The 19,414-nt window shown below is 40.2% G+C and overlaps 2 protein-coding genes across 5 annotated transcripts in view; one reads left to right on the forward strand and one right to left on the reverse strand.

Annotated features, from left to right (window-relative positions):
- Nucleotides 1–12,360: 12,360 nt before the first annotated feature.
- LOC106734271 (uncharacterized) lies at nt 12,361–13,638 on the reverse strand. The gene is made up of 3 exons (XM_014585702.1): nt 13,529–13,638; nt 12,955–13,413; nt 12,361–12,584 (listed from the first exon to the last, which is right to left on the reverse strand). Exons 1-3 carry the CDS (start codon nt 13,636–13,638, stop codon nt 12,410–12,412), a joined length of 744 nt encoding a protein of 247 aa, XP_014441188.1. The 3' UTR covers nt 12,361–12,409.
- Nucleotides 13,049–19,414, forward strand: part of GNL3L (G protein nucleolar 3 like) — a 43,226-nt gene continuing 36,860 nt past the window's right edge. Inside the window, exons 1-3 of one of the 4 annotated variants that reach the window (XM_006142838.3) lie at nt 13,076–13,158; nt 13,798–13,882; nt 15,169–15,234. In XM_006142838.3, coding sequence (XP_006142900.1) covers nt 13,846–13,882; nt 15,169–15,234 — 103 coding nt within the window. In that variant the 5' untranslated portion in view covers nt 13,076–13,158; nt 13,798–13,845. Of the gene's footprint in view, nt 13,159–13,797; nt 13,883–15,168; nt 15,235–19,414 lie in introns of all 4 variants that reach the window. The other 3 variants (XM_014585704.2, XM_014585705.2, XM_006142839.3) reach the window with 3 other exon arrangements.

The raw sequence follows: 19,414 nt of genomic DNA on the forward strand, positions 1-19,414 counted from the left end.
TATATATATATATATATATATACACATAAGATTTTTTGCTATAGGGTGCATGTGCTTACTGGAGAGACCGAGAGACAGAAAGCAAGAAATCACCCCTCAGGGGAGATGACCACACCATAATTCCTTCTCCATTCTCTTCTTGGGATCTTGGACACAGATACGCACACACCCAGTGTAAGTTTTAAGCCACCAGGTTCAACACTCAAACCATGGTCAACTATGTGGGAGTCCAGTGATAAACCATTACATCACCTGCTGTTCCCAAGAAATAAAATTTTAAAAATAAGTACTTATGTACCAAAACTTAGAGTCTATACGTCAGTTGGGAGATTCTATGATCTGGACCAGGCTCTGTTCTCATAGATCTGAACCCAGCTGGCAGACTTTCTAGATGTTAGCTGCTATAGGACGCATCCTATGTGACAACTTAGCTCATTTCTACATGTTTCTCACATCCCTCCAGCAGGCTAGTACAAATATATTCTCATAGTCGTGGCAGGGGTTTGAGGAAGGAAGCAGAATATGCAAGAGCTATTTCAAGTCTCTGTATATGTCACGTTTGCTACTATCTTGTTGATTAAAGTAAGTCATACAGCCAAACTTGGAGTTGCCGTGAGAGCGTACTACATACAAAGATATATGACAAATTGCAGCCATGAATGCAATATATCACAAGAACTATGACTCAAAATCTGAACTCCATAAAACAAAATAGGTAAGTTTATTTAAATAAATATAAAATTTATTTGGAAAAAATCCATTAGCAAAGTCAAAAGAATGATAAACTTGGAAAAAATATTGAAAATTGACACCAAAGGTCTAATCTTTCTTATTCATTAAATAATAAGGTTCTAGAAACCAAGGAAAGTTCAACAACCCAACAGAAAAAAATGAACAGAGGATATAAATACATAATTCATAGAAAAAGACATAAAAATGGCATTTAAACAAATTAAAAAATACTCAAACTCACTCATAATAATAGATGTGAAAGTAAAAACTACATTTAAATACCATCTGTCACCTATCACATTGTCAAAACTTCAAAAATGTATTGGCTCCATGGTGCAGTGGTAATGCACTGCTCAAGAGAAGCCAGATCTCATATAGTGAGCACAGTTCAAGTCTCCAGGTAGGTAGGCCTGAAACACACCAGGCATATGTGTACATTCCCAAGGTCTGACATGGCCTTGGAGTGGAGGAAAGGGACTGCAGCATGACCAGTTGCTGCAGAGGGTTTTCCATTCTCTCATGTGCACATGTACATGCTCTATCATGAATAAAGAAAATTTTTTTTTAAATCCATAGGGTCTAACAATATACTTTGTTGCCTGTGAGGCTGTGGTGAAACAGATAACACTCATACATAATTGGTAGAAATACAAAAAGGTATGATATCTATGGGGGGCAATTTTAACAATATCTATCCAAGTTACAAATGTAGTTCTTGGAATTTACCTTATAGAACTACCTGTATGTGTATGAAATATGTATTCACTGTCACATTGTTTGTAAAACCAGACTAAAAACATCCTAGGTGTCCATCACTAGGGGACTGTAGATATTAAATAAATAACTGTTCATTCACATAATGTTATATCGAGTTATCGTAGAAGTCATGATGTATTGTTCTGTGCAAAAATGTGTCATGACATTTCTGATCACCCAATACTTGGAGGTAGTACTCTGAGTGCTTCCACATAGTTGCTTTCTCTATACTAGAAACTCTCTAATGCTCTGAAATGGAAAGCCCTCCAGATCCATTATTAAGTAAAAAAGGAACATATACTTGTATAATAGTAAGTATAGTATGTCATCTTTCATGTAAGAAAGTGGGGAGGTAGAATAGGCTATACTGACACTCCCCACTTAACAACTATTTTATTTATTCTTTTTTTGGGGGGGTAGAGAACCATGTTAAATTATATTCCAGCATGGTAGCATCACATCACACTTAAAGTGTGACACATGGAATTAAGAGATTATGGAAGGATTATTAGATTTTTTTTTTTAAAAAAAAGGTCTACGGTGCACTGCTGAAATAGGGCAGATTATTGAGATGTTAGATGGCAAAATTATGTTTATCACAACACAAACTACATCTTCTAGCTCGTAGTAAGGCTTTATGACTTTGTTTCACTTCTCAGTATCTCTTTACAAGTGACTAGGACACATCTGTACCAAATAAAAATTCATACCATGGCAAAATTGGCCTCAGGATTTTCCCCAACTTCTACAGCCAATGATGAAGGGCCACATTCCCTGGTACTGTATTTCTCTTGGCTGAAATAGCCTTGCTATTCCTTCAAAAACCAGATTGAAGCTACCTGTTCCTGTTTAGAAAAACAACTAAACAAAAAAATTCCTGATGAGGAACTCGGTATTGTTTTTAGCACACTAGTTTACTCCTCTATTGCTTACTTGCCAAGTAGTTGGAAAAGAATAATCAGTTTTAAAAAAGTTTCAAGTCAATTGTTGTATTTTATTATTATCTTTAAAATATCATATAATGGTCTTAGAAATTATTCTGCTTGTTACTGTAGCTGGAGAACTCTTAGATCGTACTTCACCAGACTACTGAACTGTACACTTTTCAGAGACATAGATACCATACAAGGATTTTCTTATATCCTTATTTTTAACTGCTGGGGCTTGCTGTACCAAAGTAGCTGAATTTGGATGCCTTCAAGGATCACTCATCTTTCTGAGCTTGAGATAAGCAACAAGCAACACCTGGTTGCATTTGATCCCTCTGGATGTATTTTTCACCCAAGAAATTTCAGATTTCAAGAGACCCATTCTCCTGAATAACAATGTTGATGGGGAGATGAGTTTACACAGACCTTACCTTGTAGTGGAAGCCCAATGTAACACTTTTGATCATGTTCTGTACATGACTACAGATAGTGTGAACTGTAGCCAATTCCTTTCTTTCCCCACCATTTGCCAACCCGCAGCCTCTTTTCCTTTCCAAGGAGACTAAGCTCTACATTGAAGTGATTGAAGTCCCTTTGCAGGGTTCCTCTGGGGCCCTTCACAATAACTGTGTATCCCTTCAAAGTGATTTCCACATTCTCCAGAATGTCGAAAGTCTGATTGCTGAGAATGGTCTTCATCCTTGCAGTAGACAGTGACAAAGAGAACAACTATTTTATTTAATGACAGTACTTATTACCACTTCTCTGGCATGAGGAATCCTCCTTCTCAGTCTTTGCTTTGTCCTACAGTCAGTTAGTATTCACCAGAGTGTTCACAATCATACAAGATTGTACATTTTGTTTATAAATTTGCACTTTATTATGTACCTATAGTAATATTCAGAATAAATTTTTAAAAAATTATGCCAGGGCCAGCCAGGGGTATGGTGGGTGATCCCACATGACTGACTGCACGGTTTAAGTCCCAGACTGGGTGGCTAGAGAAACATGCTGGGCACATGCTCATGCATGCCTGAAATACTGAGGGGAGAATGGAGGAGAGGTGACCACAGTATGGCCACTCCCAGAGGGTGATTTCTCTTTTACCCATCTCTCTGTCTCTCTCTGGCAAGCACATGTAGCCCACACAGCAAAAAAACTTAATTATTCTAGTGTGGTTTTGTGTGATATCGACGGAAAAAAATACATACCCTATGTTGTCACAGACACACCACAAGACACTACTTTTAAGCTCCTTGCTATCAATCAATTTGCTTAATGACCTAGCCATAGGAAGGGAACTTGGTTGTTAAAGGAAGAGTGCCAGGGGGGACCAGCAGTTAGCGTAATGGCTATGTTGCTGGACTCCCACGTAGTCGACCACGGTTCGCATCCCGGACCCGGAGGCTTAAAACTCACGCCGGGCAAGTGTGCGTGTGTGCCCAAGATCCCGAGAGGAGAATGGAGAAGGGATTGTGGCATGACCATCCCCCCTGGGGGGGGTGATTTCTCGCTTTCTGTCTCTCTGTCTCTGTCTGGCCAGCGCACACACCCTATAGTGGAAAAAAAACCCAAAACCTCTCTAAAAAAAAATAAATAAAAAGGAAGAGTGCCTGTACATTTATATGTTTGTATCTGCATTTTTTTTAAAAAGAAAACAAACACTGGAAGAGGACAAAATAAACTAACAAAACTTATGCCTGTGGGGCCAGAAGATGATGTAGTGGTTATGTTGCTAGACTTCCACATGGTCAACCATGGTTCCAGTCCTAGATCTCGAGGCTTAAAACTCATGCTGGGTGCATGGGCATGCACATGCATGCCTAAGATCCCTTGGAGTGTGGCCATTCTCCCAGGGGATGATTTATTAGTTTCCCTTTCACCTTCTCTACCTCGCTCTTTCTCTGGCAAGTGCACGCACCCTAAGGCAAAAACCTCTTGAAAAACAATTTATGTCTCTATAGGCTGTGTGTGAGAGGACAACTGGATAAAGTGGAAATCCCTTCTCAGTCTTTGCTTCATTCCCACGGTAAGAGATATCAACATAAAAATGTGATAGTTTTGATATTCAAAATATCAACTTATTATCTATTTAATAAAAATAAAATATTCAAAATAGTAGAAACTCTAAAGTAACCATAAATTATATTAATACATATATAAAATAATTCTAAATAGAAAACATTCAACTCTAATAAATACAGATAGAAGGAAGTAAAACATTAAACTCTAATAAATACAGATAGAAGGAAGTGAACTGATTTAAAGAGAAAAAATTCCATGCTCTTGTATAGGATGAGTTATTATTACAATGATATCAACTCACTCAAATGAATCTACAAATTCAGTGAGATCTTAGTCAAAATCATAGCTGGATTTTTAAAGAACGTGATAGACTCATTTAAAATTTATGTGGTGAGGGCAGTGGAAGGTGGTGTAGTGGTTAAGGTGCTGGACTCCCACATGGCCGACTGTGGTTCAAGTCCTGGACCTGGGGGTGTGCTTTCTCACTTTCCCTTTCTCTCTCTGGTATACTTAAAAATAATAACAAATATGGGGCCGGCATGTAGCATGGTGGTTAAGGGTGCTGGACTCCCAAATGCCCAACTGCAGTTTAAGTCCCAGACCTGGTGGCTTGCTTTATTACTTTCCCTCTCTCTCTCTGTCCCTCTCTGGTCAAATTTAAATAAATAAATAATGTTAAATAAAACAATTCTTTAAAACATGACAACAAATATGGGGTTGGCAGGTGGTGTGGTGGTTGAAGAGCTGGACACTCCCACATGGCCGACCATGGTTTGAGTCTCAGACCTAGTGGCTTGTTTTTTCACTTTCCCTCTCTCTGTGTCTCTCTCTGGTCAAATTAAAGTAAATGAAAGAATAAATAAAATTAAATAAATAGTTCTTTTAGAAAATAACAAATAAAAAATTAAATAAACAATTCTTTTTTAGTATTTATTTATTTAACATTCTTTCACTGAACATAATCACAGCATACAAAATGTGATTTTCCAACCCAAATACACTGTAAAGTAGCTTAATCATACATGGTATTGTCAACAAATAATTTTCCATTTCTTGTATATGTATATATATATATATATTTTTTTCCAACTATTTCAAAACTTTTGCCATTTCCTACCCTCCTTCCATGCTGTCTCTGGTATCTGCAGTTGCTTTCCATTCCTTAATGCCCCCCCCCCCCTTTCACCGTTCTACAAAAAAAACAAGTTCAGTTGATATATATATATCTGTGTACACATGTTGACTTTAGGCATGAAACTCTGTGTGTAGAATGAATATACTATAAAGTAGCACATATCTGAGGCTATATAGCTTACTCTGGTCATTAAATAGGTATTTTTAAATATATTTTTTAATTTCAAGAAAGGCAGTTTTAGCTTTAATAAATTAAAATCAAGAAATGTAAAGAGAACTTTGCTTAAGACTTAAAACCAGGAAGCAGGTTAGGATTCTGTTCAAATAGTAGGTACATGGACCTGTCCACAACTCAAGAGAAGACAAAACTCCTTAACTCTGGAAAAAAAAAAGCATAGATTATCAGTAATATTTAAGCCATAAAATTCTATTTCGCCAGTTCAGACTCACATAGTTTATCTTCTGTTGTAGTCTCAGACTCATGTACTTAATCTATCTTCTGTTGTGGTCCAATCTTTCTGTTTAAATTCTGGAAGATACATTCAACTCCAGACTTGTCCCTACCATTAAGCTGGCCATTTTCTTAGTTGTTTTTGAACTCCTATTTCTGTGTGTCTGGATTTAATTTTCCTAGTATAGCACGCCCTTCAGAACTTCTGGGAGAACTGGTCTGGTGTTGGTAAATTCTTTCAGGTTTTGTTTATCTGAGAATGTTCTTGTCTTCTCTTCTCATATGAAGAATAATCTTGTTGGATATAGTATTCTTGGTTGAAAATGTTTTTCACTCAACATTTTGAGTATATTTTCCCATTCTTTCTTTGCTTGCATTGTTTCCAATGAGAAGTCGCTGTTAGCCTGATGGGATATCCTTTGTAGGTAACTTGACATCTCTCTCTTGCCAATCTTAGTATCTTGTCTCTGTCTGTGATTTTGGTCAGTCTGGCGATAATGTGTCTTGGAGAAAATCTTCTTGGGTTGATCCTATTTGGGATCCTTTGTATTTCTTGGATCTGGATCTTTGAATGTCTCTCTAGGTTAGGAAAGATTTCTTCCAGGATTTTGTGGAATTGATTATCAATACCCTTATTAGTCTCTTCACCTTCTGGGATACTGATTATCCAAGTGTTTGGACATTTAATAGCATCTAGCATCTCTCTTATATTATTCTCAATTGTTGGGCTATTTTCTCAGTCTTTGTGATGAATTTTACTAGTCCAGTGATTCTGTCTTCTATATCTGAGATTATATTTTCTGTATGATTTAGTCTGTTTTTAATACTTTCAAGGGAGGTTTTTGGAGAGGTTTTCTTTTTCTTTTTTTCTTTTTCTTTCTTTCTTTCTTTTTTTTTTGAGAGGTTTTCGCTATAGGGTGCATGCGCTTGCCAGACAGACAGAGAGAGACATAGAGACAGAAAGCGAGAAATCACCCCCCAGGGGAGATGGTCACACTGCAATCCCTTCTCCTCCATTATCCTCTCGGGATCCTGGGCACGCACGCACACGTGCCCGGCGTGAGTTCTCAGACACCGGGTCTGGGACGCGAACCGTGGTCGACTATGTGGGAATCCAGCGACATAGCCATTATGCTAACTGCTGGTTCCCTCTTTTTCTTTTTTTCTATATTGCGTGTGTGCGTGTGCTTGCCAGAAATTCAGAGACAGAGAGACAGAAAGCAAGAAATCAACCCCTGGGGGGGGGTGGCCACACCATAATCCCTTCTCCTCCATTCTCCTCTCAGGATCTTGGGCACGCACACACATGCACCCAGCATGAGTTTAAGCCACTAGGTCCAGGACTCAAACCGTGGTTGACTACATGGGAGTCCAGCGACATAGCCATTACACTAACTGCTGGTCCCAAGGGAGGTTTTTGACTTCCTATATTATAGCCTTCATCTTCAACAGTTCTATTTGATTCATTTTTTGTCTGTGGATGAAGAAGAGTTATTCTTTTCCCTTGGGGGAGAGGTATTTTCTTGGTTTCTCATATTCTGTCTCTGCAGTGATATCTTGTCATTTGATGGGTTATTCATTTCTTCCTAATTTCTAGAAGTTCAATCTGAGCAATCAGAGATTCACAGGAGGTGGGGGTCTGCAAACTCTTTGCTGTTCTGTTATTCTCCCTTTGGGTCATGTATTCAGTGGGAATTAAGGAATATGTTGACTATAATAGTATTCGGATACTTGACTACTTTTCACTTAGATCTATCTAGACTCTCAGTGCATGGAGGCAAAGTGACTTCTTAGCAGAACATCTTCATTTATTCCCTGCAAACACTAGAGTTCAGCTCTTCTGGCAGACTCCTAAATAAAATAATTCTTAAAAAAAGAAAATATATGTGGTGATATTACTAAGAAAACCTTAAAATAAGACTAAAGATAAGGAAATGTCCTATAAGGTACTAAGATACATTACAAAATATTAAAAACAAGGTGGTATTAGTGTAAGAATAGAAATAGGCCCATGTGTATTTCTGTGTGTATCACTATACATGATAACGATGGTAAGGCAAATTGATGGGAAAAGGAGGAATTGGTTAGTATTTAATGGTAGGAAATCTCTATCACCATGTAGAATAAATAAACTATATCCCTACCTAATTACCACGTATGAGAGTAAATTCTAGATGGATTAAAATCTAAATGTAGATACCGCAGACTGTATAGGATGGGGTGGATTCTGGGGGATGGGAGTGAGAGGCTTAGGAACGCATATCTAACAGACATAGAAATGGAAAGTTACTTGTTGAGGATGATGTATATGGTAGTATCTTTGACTTGATTGGTAGGCAATGCATGAAAATGCTGTACTGTATGCTGCTAAGATGTTCTATCATTAAATTAATGAGGTCTGAAAGTGGTGTGGTAGTTAAGGTATTGGACTCCCACATGGCCAACTATGATTCAGTTCCAAACCTGGTGGCTTGCAAATCATGCTGGGCGCATGTTTGTGTATGCCTCAAATCCCGGGAGAATGGAGGAAAAGAGATTGTGGCATAGCTATCTTCCTTGGGGAGGGGGAGTGATTTCTCACTTTCCCTCTCACTATTTCTGTCTATCTCTAGCAAGTCCATATTTGCCTATGACAAAACCTAAAAAAAAAAAAAAAAAAAAAAAAAAAAGATGTATTGTGATTAAATTAAAACTCTAAATGTGAAAGGTGAAACTATAAAGATAACAGAAAAAAAAGTAGAATATCTTTTTGAGCTAGGAAGAGAGAAGTAATTAAAAAAACAAAATCCCCAAATCAAAACCACAAACAAAAAAAACTCAATGAATTTGATTTCATGAAAATTAACAACTGGGTCGGCCTTATAGTGCTTCAGTTAAACCCTGTGCCTAGTGATCTGGATCCCACATGGCCATCTGCAATTCAAATCTCAGCCCCAACAGCTTGGAAAACATGCTGAGCAGGGGCAACCGTAGATACCAGAGACAGTTTGGAGGGGTGTGGGTTATAGGTAGTGGGAGGGAGGGTAATCAGGAAAAAAAATAAATATTTAATAGACACAAAAATAAAAAGTTATCTGTTGATAATACATATGGTAATATCTTCAACTTGACTATTATACACTGTATTCATGCTGAGAAAAACCATATTATACATTGTAGAGATGTACAGTAATTAAATGTAAATTTTACAAAAGATAATCATGCTGGGTGTGTGCTATGTGTTCCTGGGAACCTGAAGAGATGGAGAAATGGAGGAAAAAGAAGTGTATTGTGATCATGCCTCACTGGGGAGTGGTCTCTCTCTCTCTCTCTGGTGAGCACATGCACCCTCTGACAATAAAAATTCAAATTAACTTTTGTTCAAAGAAGGTGGTTATGTGGAAATTTAAAAGAGAGAGAATATTTGCAACATCTGAACTAATAGCTGGACTCTATAAAGAACTCCAGAAAATCAACAGGAAAGATAGGAGCCCTGAATGTGCCAATTATACAAACAGGCAATTTACAGAAGAGACATTTAGAAAATATATGAAGTGGTTCCCAAATGTTAATTAGTACTAAGAAAATGCAACTAAAAGTTTAAGATACTGCTTCATAACTGTTAGACTGGCAAAAATTAGAAAGCTGGAAAATGTCAAGTCTAATTGAGGATGAGGGAATACAGGAATTTTCATACATGGTGAAAGTATGGACTGGTGCAACCATCTCAGAGAAACATCTAAAAGTATTGGTGTTATTAGTCAAGTATATGTACACGTTATGATACAATCATTCTGTTGTGTGCAAGTTCCCAAAGAAATCCTTGTGCAGGCCAATAAGGGTACATGTACAAGGATGCTCACTGCAGTATTTGTGGTACTGGAGGCTGAAGGCAACTTTTTTGTTTATCCCTGAGCAAGTATTCATGGAAAATGCAGCAAAGGTACCCTGATTGGTTACCAGGAGCATTAAAAGAAATAGATCAGATGTATACACAGCAATTTGGAAAAACCTTATAAACATGATGTGGGAGGCCAGCCTTGTGGCCTAGTGGTTAAAGGAACCAGACCCCACATGGTTAACTGTGTTCTGAATCTGGGCCATGGGAGGTTGAAAGATATGCTGGACATGTGTGCATGTGCCCCCAAATCCTGACCAAATGGAGAAGGGAGTGCGGCTTGACCACATCCCATTGGGGTGCTTTCTCCCTTTCCCTTTCTCTGGCAAGTGCACACCCTCTATGGCAATAAAATATAGGTTAAAGGAATATAACAAACAAATTTAATTCATAAACCGTGGTTAGATCCTGGGATCAAAAAATAAAAGTAGCTCTAATAACATTTTAGGTATAATTGGGAAATTTGAATATGGACTATTACTTGATGACATTATTCCTTAATTTTCTTAGGTGTGATAATGGTATTGTGAATATGCAAAAGAATAATTAGCAAGTTATTAAGGGTATATGGGCTTTCATTATACTATTCTTTTGAATGTACTGAATTTTGAAAAATTAAAAATTTGAGAAAAATACATGCACACACAATAATACATATTTTGTGAGAATGCATATAAACAGAAACATATGCATAAAACAAAAAATAATATTTATATATCTAGGGGCTGGCAGATGGTGTGGTGGTTAGGGCACTGGACTCCCACGTGGCTGACTGCGGTTCAAGTCCTTGACCTGGTGGCTTGCCTTCTCACTTTTCATCTCTCTCTCTCTCACTGTTTTGCTCTCACTCTGTCCCTTTCTGGTCAAATAAAAAGAAAGAAAGTTAAAATAAAGTAATTCTTTTAAAAAAAGTATATATCTACATAACCTACAAAAAAACACAGTGAATCATTCTCGTTTAAAAACTCTACATAAATGGCTTCATATTTCATGAACCTTCTACAAGTTGTATTTTATCTCAGAACTGGGTTGCTAGAATTTATTTGGGTTGATACATGCACTTTAAAAAAATAATTATTTATTTAATTTCATTTATTATTCTTTTTAATTTCATGAGCGAGACGGAGAGAAAGTCAGCCAACAGGTTCAGGACTTGAACCGAGGTTTACCATGTCAGAGTCTAGCACCTTAACTACCTCGCCACCTGCCAGTCCCAGATACATACAATTTTCTTCAGTATTGTATAGTATCCTGCTGTTTGGTTACACCACAGTTTATTCATTCTTCTGTTGGTTTACTTTCAAATTGTTTAAATTTTTTCTTCATTACAAACAGTTCTTACACATGCCTCTGACACTACATAAGAATTTCTCTAGGATTTAATAGTCTAGGAGATCTATTTATCTACCTACCTATCTCCAACAGAGTTGCTGGGTCCCAGGACCATCTTCAACCACTCTGTATACTTCTTGTTTCTGAAAGTAGTAATACCAGTTTTTCACTCCTGTAAAATATTTCATTGCAATATTTTTCCCTATAGTTTGTGGATTTGGGATTTGTTTAAAAAGCTCTTCCCTAGTCACAGGTCACAGAGACCTGCATATTTTATATTAACTTTATAGTTTTACTTCCCATACTCATAGGCTACTTCTCATATGGAGTAAGCAGGTATCCAGTTTTTCCTCTTTATGGTGAGCCCAACTTCCCAATACTATTTACTAAGCTGTCCAACTTCCACTGATTTGTGGTATAGGCCTGTAAATTCACTTTTTTTTTTGAGAGGTTTTTGCTATAGGGCACATGCGCTCTCCAGAAAGACAGAGACAGAGAGACAGCAAATTCACCCTCCTGCAGAGATAAAGTCACATTAACAGGTACAGTGTTAAGTAATAAATGCTGGGCTAATTGTATGGTGCTCTGGGTTTTTAACTCATAGAAAGTTTCAGAAAAATGACAAGAGCCAGGTCTTAAGAGAAAAAGTAAGAATTTGCAAATGCAGGGGAAAGGTGAATGTGTTCTGGGCTGGTTTGGAGTTCGGAGGAATATTGTGTCTCTAGGTTGAGTTAGAAGCCATGGGGACCAGCAGTTAGCGTAATGGCTATGTCGCTGGACTCCTGTGTAGTCGACTGCAGTTCCCGTCCCGGACCCGGTGACTTGAAACTCATCTAGAGGATTAGAGATTTCGGCGTGGCCATCCCCCCTGGGGGTGATTTCTCGTTTTCTGTCTCTCTGTCTGGAGAGCGCATGTGCCCTACAGCAAAAACTTCTCCAAAAATAAAAAGCCATGGATGTAGGAGCAGGGAGTCCTGTTTCTGTAAGGGGTAGAAGTCAGAGGGATTAATTTTCAATGTCAATGTGCAAGAGGTGGAGGAACATACCCTCAGGGTACAGCCCCACCCCACGGTTTAACCTTGAGGAGGAGGAGGGGCTGAAATTAAACTAACAAGAAGATAACATTTTCTAATAGTTACTGTTTTTAATGGAAAACCTCGCTTCCCAGCCAGGTCAGGAGCTCCTCGTGATGGTTTTTGAAGAAACATTTATTTGCTCCATTCCAGAGATATGTTTGTTCCCTCTGCAAATGCTGCTGCTCTGGTACCGGGGAAAACGGAGAGGCTTCCAGTTGTTTAGGCTCCTGCTCCGCCTCCGGTTCCTGGTCAGGGTAGGCCCAGCCATGGATCTGAGTTTAAAGAGAAAGTGCTGTGAGTAGCTGCTTCGGGTTTGTCTGAGGCTCTCTGAATCCGGAAGGTTAGTGGGAAAAGCTAAACCAATTTACTTCACAGGGAGAGTACTGGGCCAGACATGTGACCCATGCGGCCATTTTCTCACACTCTGCGAATCGCCATCTTAAAAGCAGACAAAGACACTAACCCTCACTCGTGTCTGTTGCGGGCATAATACTCGCTTGGTCAGCAAGGCCTGGGAATACACATTATTTAACCCCAGCGGCCTATGCAATATTTTGGCTTACTAGTAAGTTACATAAACACAACAGCCCACTCGCTGCTTTTCCCTACCACTTTCCCTTCCCCCCTGTCCTATTTCCTTACTTTCGGAGTAGCCAGGAGGCGGGGCCAGCGTGGTCTTGAGGAGAGGACAGGCGGGCGCCAGCCGTCAGTCTGAAGCTCCGCCCCTTCAGGGACAGGCCGAAAGGACTGGGATCCGGAAATCCGAGCCCAGCGGCGCGAGTGCGTCTTCTAAGCCGAGGTAGTGTGGTGCTGTCTTTTCTTCTCAGACCCCCACCGGAAGTGTAGGTAAGAGACTTCGCTTTTTTCTTATGGCGAACCCTACTCCCAGCTGGCCGCGTTATAAGGATATCTATTGGAGGTGAATCAGAGATGCTGGCTAGCCTGGCATAGAGAGGTAAATTCCTGGCTCCTTTCCAGGGTAGAAGGGCCCGGAAGAGGGGCAGTGATCGCTCTACACGTGGAGACGCGCCGGACTGCACTCCGCGCGGCAGGGTCGAGCATGGCCTCACTCCATCTCGAATGGTGTAGACCCCGGACACACTATGTAGAGAGGCACAGACCCCACCTGTGTGGAAAAGCGTCTATCGCCCTGCGCCCTTCAGGATACTGAGGCTCCCTGTTTGTATTCTCCTGTAGTAGACAGGCATCTGTCCACCGAAGAGGTGGCGACTTGGACTCCACTGTATACACATAACCCTGTCTCTCCCCAACTCCTGCACCGTATCTAATTGACAGAAGCCCTACCCCAACTCCTGCAAAGCCCATAGATCTCCCCTCCCCAAAGTGATTGGAAGCACAGGCCTTGGTTTATGTAGAACCATGCAGATTTCTTCCTCCTTCCAGTCTAGAGTGAGTCCTCATTGTAGAGAATCAGACCCAAACCTGTTATCTGTAAAGAAATGCTGTCTTACTGAATTCGTAAAGGTCTTACCCCAAAAGTGCCTGCCAGCAAACAAGAACAGACTTTAATTCATGAAGAAACAGATCTGCCCTTGGAGGGGACCCCGAGGTAAGAGGGGTGCACCTCATATTTGTTCCTTTTCTTTTGAGTCAGAAACAGATCATTCCCCACCTCCCCCAGCAAGGATCACAGAATGTAGCAAAGGAGACCACACTGACCTATGGGTATAGAGAAATGGAACTCCCCCTTCCTGTAATGTTGAGGGACAGTAGCATCATTAATCACTCCACAGTGCAGTACATATGGGCTTCCCCCTTACCCAGGGTAAGGGAACTCAGATCCATCCCCCCAAAAAAAAATCACAGACCTGTTCTCCAAGTATAAGGGTGGACCCATTGAATTTGTAGCTGCACTGCCTGCTGTCCCCCCACTATCCCATGCAGAAAATCAGAGGCCCTATTCCCTTCAGTGTTAGTGATCTGCTGACTTCAACTCACATAAAAGAGAGAGTCTTACTCCACATCTCATGGAAGGGTCCAGAATACCCCATGGCATGCAAGATGCAGATTATCATATTCTGAGGTGCATTTTCCTTCTTTGTTAGTGTGACTATAATGCCACCTCTTATGTCAGGCATATCAGTTTTGTCCCACAACTGTCTCTAGGGTAAAGAGACTCAAAATCCTCCCCCACAATTTAGTGATACACGGTCCTGTGCTTCTCTTCCATGCAGCAGTATTACACATAATCACTGTTGCAAGTTTTTCCAGTTTCTTTGTGCCCCAGAATTGGGGCAGATGGTATTTTACCCCCTAGCCCCCAGATTGCCAAGTTTAGAGACCCAACCACACATTCAGGTACATATTTCCACCCTCCAAGATTTTACACTGGTCTCAGTCTACATAGGCACACAGTAAAAAGCCCTGATCAGAGGCCCCTTTATCCCACAATTTCCTGGGATCTGGTTCCTCCTTCACCTCTCCCAGGGTAGATGAAGCACAAACCTCCTACTCAGGAAAAGAGACAGTTATCATCCCATGTAGAAACACCATCTTTATATGTCTCTTTCCCCTCAGTGTGGAGGGGCTTAATGTTAGTCCCTTACCTAGGGTATAACACTACAGAGTGGAGTATTAAGGACCAAGAATCCCATATGATGCTTTGAGGTACTGCACTCAAGAAGAGAGGTTCATTATCCATCCCGTTGGGTAGTGCAACACTGCCTTCCTTGTGTGTACTCAGTCATACCAGGCTCTAGCTCTAGTATTGCCCCTTCTCTCAGTTACCCTAATTGTTAGGGCTTCATCATTTTCTTGACATTTTATTTTACTGTTAGGGAGCTTAGGATTGTAGTTCTCAGCTCTGTCTTCAAATTGCTTTTCCCATTCTGACAGGAAGAAAGGGGGCAGATTTGAACCTACCTGCTTTCAAACCAGTCATCATGATGAAACTTAGACACAGTGAGTTTCCTGTACCACCCTCTCCCCATCCTATTTTTTTAATGAATATTCATCGTATTTCACAGTAACTTTTTTCTTTAGATTTTTGCCAAAGGGGATATACACTTGCCAGGGAAAAAGAGAAAGTGAGAAATCACTACTCCTGGGGGGATTGCCACACTGTAGTCCTTTCTCCTCTATTTTCCTCTTGGGATTTTGGGCACACAAGCATGCATACTTACTGAGTTTTTCTTTCTTTTTTTAAAAATAATTAATTACCATCTCCCCTAGGGGGTGATATCTCACTTTTTGTCTCTCTGGCAAGTGCACATGCCCTGTAGCAAAATCTGTCTTAAAAAATATTGATAATGATGAAAAAGACAATAATTTGTTTGTTAAATAAGGTAGGTTATAACAATGTGTTAGTATCACAACCATTTACAAAATGAGGAAGTATTACATGCAAAGATTAAGGGGAAAAACTGTATTGTGTGAGAAGAGTACTTAGAAGGCAAGATCTCCAGGATATGTTCATTGAAACAAGTAAATTGTGGGCATCCTGAGGCCTGGTAGTTAAGGTGGCTGAATCCTATATGACTGACTACAATTTGAGTCCCAGACCCTGTGGCTTGAGAAACATACTGGGCATGTGTGTATGCCTGCCCAATGTCCTGAAAGGAAGGAGAGATAAACAAGAGATTTTGGAGGGCCAACAGGTGGCATCATGGTTAAGGGTGCTGGACCTGGCAGCTTGCTTTCTCACTTTTCCCCTCTCTCTATCTCTTTCACTCTGTCTCTCTCTGGTCAAGTTAAAATAAATAAATAAATGAATAGTTAAATAAATTAATTCTTTAAAAAAAGTTATTTTAGTATGACCATTCCCCACAAGGAGTGCTTTCTTGCTTTCTCTGTTTTCTGCGAGTGCACGTGTCCTTGAAAAGTTTAAAAAAATAAGGTAAAAGGGACCAGGTTATGTTGCTGGACTCCCACATAGTTGACCATGGTTTGAGTCCCAGACCTGGCAGCTTAAAACTCACACTGGGCATGTGTGTATACTTGTCCAAAATCCTGAGAGGGAAATGGAGGGAAAGGGATTGTGTTGTGGCTATCCTCCCTGGGGGGTAATTTCTTGCTTTCGGTCTCTGTGTCTCTCTGGTGAGTGCACACACACTATAGCAAAAACCTCTCTCTAAAAAATAAATAGGAACCAGCAGTTGGCGTAATGGCTACGTTGCTGGATTCCCATGTAGTCAACCGTGGTTTGAGTCCCGGACCCGGTGGCTTAAACTCACGCTGGGTGCGTGTGCGCCCAAGATCCCGAGAGGAGAATGGAGGAGAAGGTATTGCGGTGTGGCTTTCCCCCCTGGGAGGTGATTTCTTGCTTCCTGTCTCTCTTTCTCTCTCTTGTCTTTTTGGCAAGCGCACGTGACCTATAGCAAAAAACCTCTCCAATAAATAAATAATAAATAAATAAATAAATAATAAATAAATAAATAGTAAGTTGCTGAAAGGACCATAGTATATTAACTTTTATGGGAGAAAATGGGGCAAAGTCACATAATTACATAAATTAAATGATGCACAATAAACTGATAAAATGGTTTCTTATGGCAGTATGGGGATAAGTGTAGAAGGGAGACCTCTCAGAATACACCTTTGTACTTTGGAATCATGTGACTATTGGCCTGTTAAATAAATAACAACCCTATACATCCACAGCTATGGAGGAAATGCTGACCAATTAAATAGGAAAACTACATGTATACCCAAAACAGAGACCTTCATTGGTATATTTTAACTCAGATAATGAAAGGCTCCAACTAATGGGGTGATTGCTGGGTAAGCTAGGGGGTTGCTGTGTGGTATAGCTACTAGCTCTTTGGTCTAGGAATGCCTTGGACTCAAATGATAATGAAAATAATTAAATCTGGGAAAGTTACCAACGAGTCCTACAAAGAGTGTTCAAATACATTTTAACTTATGCATTTTGGAATGGTTATTTATTTAATTTTAGAGATTTTTGCTACAGGAAGCATGCACTCACCAGAGGGACAGAGAGAGACAAAAAGTATGAAATCACCCCCCAGGGGGCATGACCAAACCACAATTTCTTCTCCTCCATTCTCCTCTCAGGATATCACTTCTCCATTCTCCTCTTGGGATTTTGGGCATGCTTGCACACATGTGCGGCTTGAGTTTCAAGACGCCAGGTTCTGGGACTTGGACTGTGGTCAGCCATGTGGGAGTCCGGTGATGAAACCATTACACCATCTTCTGGTCCCTGGAATGATTATTTTTTAAAGGAGATATTTTATCACTTAAAATGTTTGCAATCATCAGTGTTGGTGACACAGGTGTGGAAGTAGCTTGTCTGAGTGCCTTCCAGCCTGTTGATTGGCTAAATACTAGTAAATACTATAATAGTAGGGCTCTGGACAGGCAAGGGAATCGTGACCTTGTATAAGAGCATGATAAAATGACAAACTATGGAATTTTAGCTGGACAAGGAAGAAAAGGGGGTGGCTGATGAATAACGAATTGAAGAGAGTTCAAATCTGCAGGGGCTGGACAAATGAGCTTGAAAACAGGAGAGAGAGGTGTCTCGAGACTGCTTTCAGAAATCCAAGTAGTAAGTGATGCCTCCATAGGTGTAACTGCAGGAATGGGTGAATGGGTGGGTGGGTGGCTGACATGAAGTGGAGATCACTGGAGGTGAGGATGTCAAAGAAAGTGGGAAAACCAGGTTGTTGGAAAGGTTGTCCAATGATCTCCAAAATCAGCCAGGTAGCTGGTGATGGGAATTGGGTAGAAAGTGAAGTTACAAGGGCAAGCTGGTGGTGCAGAAGCAACACAGTACTCTGTGATGCAGGACCCACGTGGGAGGTCCCTGTTCAATGGTCAGAGCAGGATATGTATATGTCCTTGATCTGGGCTGACTGAGGCTGGAGGTAGATTGAGGGGTGAGAATACTTTGGGGGATGGCTGTCTCTTTTTCTCTGTCTCTTGTGGAAAAAATACATAAATACACTTTAAAAAGATTTTTAGGGACCAGCAGTTGGCATAATGGCTATGTCGCAGGACTCCCATGTAGTTGACAGTGGTTCAAGTCCCAGACCCAGTGACTTAAACTCACGCTGGGCGCATGTACATACATGCCTGAGATCCTGAGAGGAGAATGGAGGAGAAGGGATTGCGGCGTGGCCATCCCCCCTGGGGGGTGATTTCTCATTTTCTGTCTCTCTTTCTGGTAAGCAAATGTGCCCTATAGCAAAAACCTCAAAAAAATTTTTTTTTAAAAAGTAAATAAATGAGCCAGGTGATTCAAAACATGAGCGAAAGTGTCTCATAGATGGTAGGTATAGAAACCTGGTGGGGACCTCAAAAAGAACAGTTTTTTTTTTTTTAAGAGAGATTTTTGCTATAAGGCATGTGTGCTTACCTGAGAGACAGAGAGAGACAGACAGAAAGCAAGAAATCGCCCTCTAGGGGAATTGGTGATGCTATAATATCTTCTCCTCTTGGGATTTTGGACACACATGCACCCACACCTGGCAAGAGTTTAAAGCTGCTGCGTCCAGGACATGAACTGCAGTCAACTTCGTGGGAGTCCAATGACGTAACCATTACACCATCTGCTGGTCCTAAGAACAGGGATTTTTACTTATTTATTTTTTTATTTTTTTATTTTAAGAGAATTATTTTATTTAACTTTATTTATTTATTTCCATTTATTTGTTTATTTTTACATTCTTCCACATTTACTTTTCGTATCAAAAATTTTTGCTCATACTCAATTGTTCTTGACAGTTAATAAGCAATTTTCAAAATTTCAGAATACTGAATTTTAAAGATAATGTTCAAAATATTTCTTATGGGATCAGCAGTTAGCGTAATGGCTATGTCCCCATCAGACTCCCATGAAGTCAACCACTGTTTAAGTCCCGGATCTGGGGCTTAAACTCACGCCGGGCATATGCATGTGCCTGCCCAATATCCCTTGAGGAGAAAGGAGGAGAAGGGATTGTGTTGTGGCCATCCCTCCCTGGGGGGTTGATTTCTCGCTTTCTGTCTCTCTGTCTCTCTCTGTCTTTCTGGTGAGTGCACGTGCCCTATAGCAAAAACCTCTCCAATTTTTGGCTGAAAACCCACATGCTTATGTGGGAAAAGTTAGCTTCCTTTCAAAACGTCCATTGTAAAACGG

This window comes from Tupaia chinensis, unplaced genomic scaffold (genome assembly GCF_000334495.1).
Source record: "Tupaia chinensis unplaced genomic scaffold, TupChi_1.0 Scaffold000083_1, whole genome shotgun sequence".
NCBI classification, from domain to species: domain Eukaryota; kingdom Metazoa; phylum Chordata; class Mammalia; order Scandentia; family Tupaiidae; genus Tupaia; species Tupaia belangeri.